Genomic DNA, 4,791 nt, shown 5'->3' on the forward strand with positions numbered 1-4,791 from the left:
TCAGAACAGAACTACAGCTGAGACGTATCCACAGAACCAGTCTGAATTTCAGAAAATGTTCCAGCCGCACCACAAAGTGGCATCAAGAAGATTATGAACACGACAGGGTCACTGCAATTTAACTGGTTCCACTTCCTGAGCAGGGGATAGAAAAATTTATCAGAGAAAAAAAAAAACAACAGATTTGGAATCGCATATTTCATACTTAAAGTAGTATTTTCCAAATTACTATTAATTCTGACAATACCCCTTCAATATACCTACCCCTAGATTTCAGAGTAGGGCCAGCTGCAATTACTTGTCATACATAACCACTACCCACTACAATGCTGATATATCATTCCATGAATCTCCAAAGGCTTTCATTTGTGTACTGATCCGCTTGGCCAGCCAAAACCGTGGCTCTTACCTGCATTTGGTGCAGAGAGTCGATGAGATTTTTCTGTGTTTTACAGTAACGTCAACCTTGAAGCCAGCTGTTTTATTGCCAGCGTAGTGAATAACCCCAAGGTTATCCCCATTCTCCTATGACAAATGCCAGCAGCACTTAACATGCAAAGTTGCCTTTCATCACCTCTTTTGCCTTAAGGCCCATTGAGCAGAAGCCTTGTTACACTGTTCCTGCATCTTCTGCACCTGGACCTTTAAAGTTTAACAGCTTTCACACCAACATTCATTTCCTGAATTTCAGTGAAACACCTCGTCGAAGTAAACCACGCAAGTCATGGGTTGTCACATGTACAGTTGACTAAGAAGTACATCTCAGATTCCAGTAACTCAATGAGCAACTGCTATTTCCTACATTTCAAACAAACATAAAATAAATACTTTCAATTAAAGCAACAGCTTAAACTGCAGCGGCTGTGTAGCATATAAAAATTAAGAACTACAGAGAATTAATCTTGCTATTGTTATCTAATCATTGGCTTCCTGCACCACAGGAAATTTCTGACTCAAGCAACTGCAAAATTTTCTAAACTAACACGCAAACGTAAGAACGACATAAAACTGGGAAGAGAGGTTGGAACACATTCTGTACGTTAAAAACAGACATTCTTCACTTAAGTGAACCTTAGGGTCAGAAAAGGATTAACTTTGGTCATGTTCCACATCTGCTCAAATCTCTGAACAAATGATAACTTTAGGATACACAAGATACATGTAAGGACCTAAAACGAAACCTTCTACTCCTTTTGCATGAGTAGGTTAATGATGAACGAACGCAAGGAAACCGAAATCATCTGGTATGATTGGTTCCAACCTCAGTTACCTAAGCAGACACACGACAACCAAGTACCTACAAAAGCAGTGCAAATATAAAAGCTCCATGACAAGGGACGGGGGAAAATGGGAAAAAAAAGCAGCATTGGTTTGCTCAGTGGTTGTTCACTATTTTGCCTTCTGGCAGATGAAAGAAGTTGTCTTCTTTCAGTTTAAGATGTTCTGGTAAATCTAGCTGTCTTTTTGCCTCTTCGATGTCTTCCTGAATTGCTGAAATGAGTGCCTCTGAAAAAGATAAGGACAGGGATATTTAAAAGTTATTTTGAAAACACAACAGCAAGTGAAAATAAGGTATACCACAGAATACCAGACAACAATCACAAAAGTAGAATATAATTATTACCACAAGGTTTGAAAGGCAAAATTCTTCAGTTTTAAAATGCCCTTGTTTTTTTAAACATGCCAGAGCTGAACTTTTCATCACTATAAGCACCACCCTTTCCTTGTTCCAAAATGCATTTTAGCAGAAGACTAACAGAGTTTCACAAACTGTTTCAATTCTAACAGAGCTGCATTTTAAAAAGAAATTAACAGACTAGACGGATGCTTTTATGACAAATCCATGACTTTAAAAATAATCCTCAGACAAGTAATACAACAATACATTTTTTTTAGTGTGACACATCAGAAGATGTGGGGTTATGTTTCTGCCTTTTTTTAATTAAACTAATTTGTACATTTAGCTCATGAAAACATTTTACTGACATTTCAAAGGTTAATAATAAAATATCTCGTTATGGAAAGAGAGACAGAGAAAACACACAAACAAGACAAATAACAGACTAGTTTGAGGCTGACCTGCCATACTGACCTAAAGAATCAAAGTTTTTTTCCGGTCGAATATATCCAATTATGACTATACTAAGAATTTCTCCGTAAAAGTCTTCCTTGAAGGTGTGGATGATGTGTGTTTCCTAGAGGAAGAGAAAACAGGTTGGTATTTACGGTGAGTTTGTAGTTGATTTCCCTCACTAATATCCCTAATTCAAATTCTCCCCAACGCATACCGAAAGGGACATTTAGTTTAGCATGATACTGCAAGATTTAAAGGCCAGGGATTTTGCTTATGTTAGGAAGGAGAATTGTACTTTGCATGGAATTTAAATAAAAGTTAAGAGTATTCTGATAGCCAAAACAGAAAGCCTTTACTCAGGAGAAACGCTTTGTCACTTCTCAGAGTGAGTAAAATTTCCAAGGCAGCAAATCACAAACAAAGTTTAATTTTTCATCATCACGTTGAGGCAGTCAAATAAGTATAAAGATTTTTATTCAAATAGTTGGCTTAAGGGGCTTTGACAGCTAGTTCACATGGGAACTGAATGATAAAATTGAAGCAGCAGTGAAGGCTGAGACAGGGTTCCACCTGACACTCATAACCATTTTCACAGGCCCACCCATAGCAGGTACCAGCAGAGATTTCAGATGGAAGGCTTTGGGCTACTGCTCAGAAAACTTATCTGCAAAATCTTAAAAAAAACCCCAAAACATTTGCATAAGACAAGCACATTACAGATTCTTCAAACACATAGAACCTTAGAAGCAAATAAAAGTGTTTTGAACAATTAAGGCAGAGCTCTGCAAGACTCAGGAAAAACAGCGCAACTGACAGCAAGAGAAACACAGCTGTCACAGTCCAAGATTTTAACCCCACTCCTCCCTCCCATTATCACGATCCTTCAAATGTTTACTCTGCCTATCAAGCCACAGCACCTCAAGTACGGACTCCATCATTAAAGAGAATTAATAGAAAATTATTACCAATTAAGATGCCCCAACACCTCTTGTTTGAAATGTAGACAGATTGCAGAGAATGGTAGATTAGTGTGTTCCAGCTCATGCTAGGGCTCTCGTAACTGATAAATGCCATGAATCCATCAAGCATATGTTGAGCTAGCTATCGGCACCATGAGCAACCACCATTTTTCAGAAATACTGTTAAATTTTTATTTTGGAACTACGTAAGTAATGATGGAATAGAGAGAGGAAAAGAATCTTTACTCACCTACAGCTGCCTACTCTCTCACTACCGGGAGTATTTTCTTTTCAGCATACAAACACATGATATACATACCAAATACATTTATAAGAGGAAACAGAACTTCTAGCTCTCATTTATTGATCAAATTCTGCTTATCTTATCCAAATTCAACATCTGGCTCATTTACTATAATAAAAATCCCCCACAAAGCAAAATTCTTACCACTGATTTCTTAATATTCTTATAGAAAGGATTCCATCCTATGCTCAAAACCATTTTATGCACATCTCCATTTCCAACACAGGCCCATCCATAGTATATACCAGTAGAGATATCAGATGGAAAGCTTTCAACTACTTGCTCAGAAAAGTTAGCTGCAAAAATTTTAGAAAGCGTAAAGTGTGAGTGACTTTGTGTAAGTCAAGGACACAACAGAATCTTTAAACACTTAAATGACAAGCTCTGCCTATGTTCTGTTTACAAATATGACGCTGATGGTGATGATGATGATGGCGACGAGGCAAGGTGTCATTTGACAAATTATAAAAATCAAACTGGTTTCACAGAATTCAGTCCCTGAGGTAATACCAGAGTTATCACAGCTCTTACGCATACTATATTTTATAGTTATACACATCCTCTTCTGTGGTAATAATTAATAAACACGTATGTATTTTATTCTTGGGATAACTATCAGCTTTAATACGGTGAAAGATGAGAAAAACAAGTTTCTTCTGCACTACAAAATAGCACCTCAGAATTACTGACTTACTAGTAAAACAGTTACTTATTAAATGAAGTGTGCGGAAATAAATGAAATTATGATTTAATTGCTTCTGAATTTTGTACAGGTTGTGTTTCAGAGGCATCTGTGGATTACTGGGATTGCCTTTGAAAACGACTTATCTACCGTAAAATGAATTCTCTTCCAACTGAACCTAACCTTTCAAAACTACTATCCTGCTTCCCACACACAGCTTCATGCAAGACATGAAGCTGATTTGGAATTATGGTTATGGAATTTTTATCAAAGGTCACAAGCAGTAAAAACTTCCCTCATATACACCGTTTATACACAATCAGAAAAATTGTGAAAAACGGTGAAATTATTATCAGGGGTTATCAGAAATCCAGCACCTCAAGACTGCTCTTACAAAGATTCCACGCTGCAACGTGACTCGGGACTTCAAGTGTCTGTTTGGGAGAGGCCAAAATTCGCTTGAATTCTGCAGCTATCTGCATCAGACAACTGCAACAGAGATGAGCAACAGGAAAACACATTCCTTTGCAGGTCAAGTCGACCGGCTCTGCTTTTTTAACCTCCGCGTTATTCCCCTTGAACTTCGTTCCTTACAGCTATTCCAACGCCTACTCCCCTTCGCGTTCTGAGATTTATGTCACTGGGTGCTTTCCAAGCTGTCACACGGGGTGCCTGGGATCGCTCATCTCCTTCCCGTATCATCGTGACAATCGCTACACGGTTAAACGGACAAAGAAACAAGAATGAAAGGAAACACTGCACAGAACCGGGG

At 38.1% G+C, this 4,791-nt stretch overlaps 1 protein-coding gene across 1 annotated transcript; it reads right to left on the reverse strand.

The window, feature by feature from the left end:
• Positions 1–1,375: 1,375 nt before the first annotated feature.
• On the reverse strand, positions 1,376–4,508 carry RFK (riboflavin kinase; the record flags this gene model as incomplete). The annotated part of the gene is made up of 4 exons (XM_010136214.1): positions 1,376–1,506; positions 2,093–2,195; positions 3,482–3,633; positions 4,414–4,508. Coding segments are annotated over 4 exons (481 nt in total), but the record flags the coding sequence as incomplete, so codon positions are not given.
• Positions 4,509–4,791: the final 283 nt, after the last annotated feature.

Source organism: Buceros rhinoceros, unplaced genomic scaffold (genome assembly GCF_000710305.1).
Source record: "Buceros rhinoceros silvestris isolate BGI_N320 unplaced genomic scaffold, ASM71030v1 scaffold25, whole genome shotgun sequence".
Lineage (NCBI taxonomy): Eukaryota > Metazoa > Chordata > Aves > Bucerotiformes > Bucerotidae > Buceros > Buceros rhinoceros.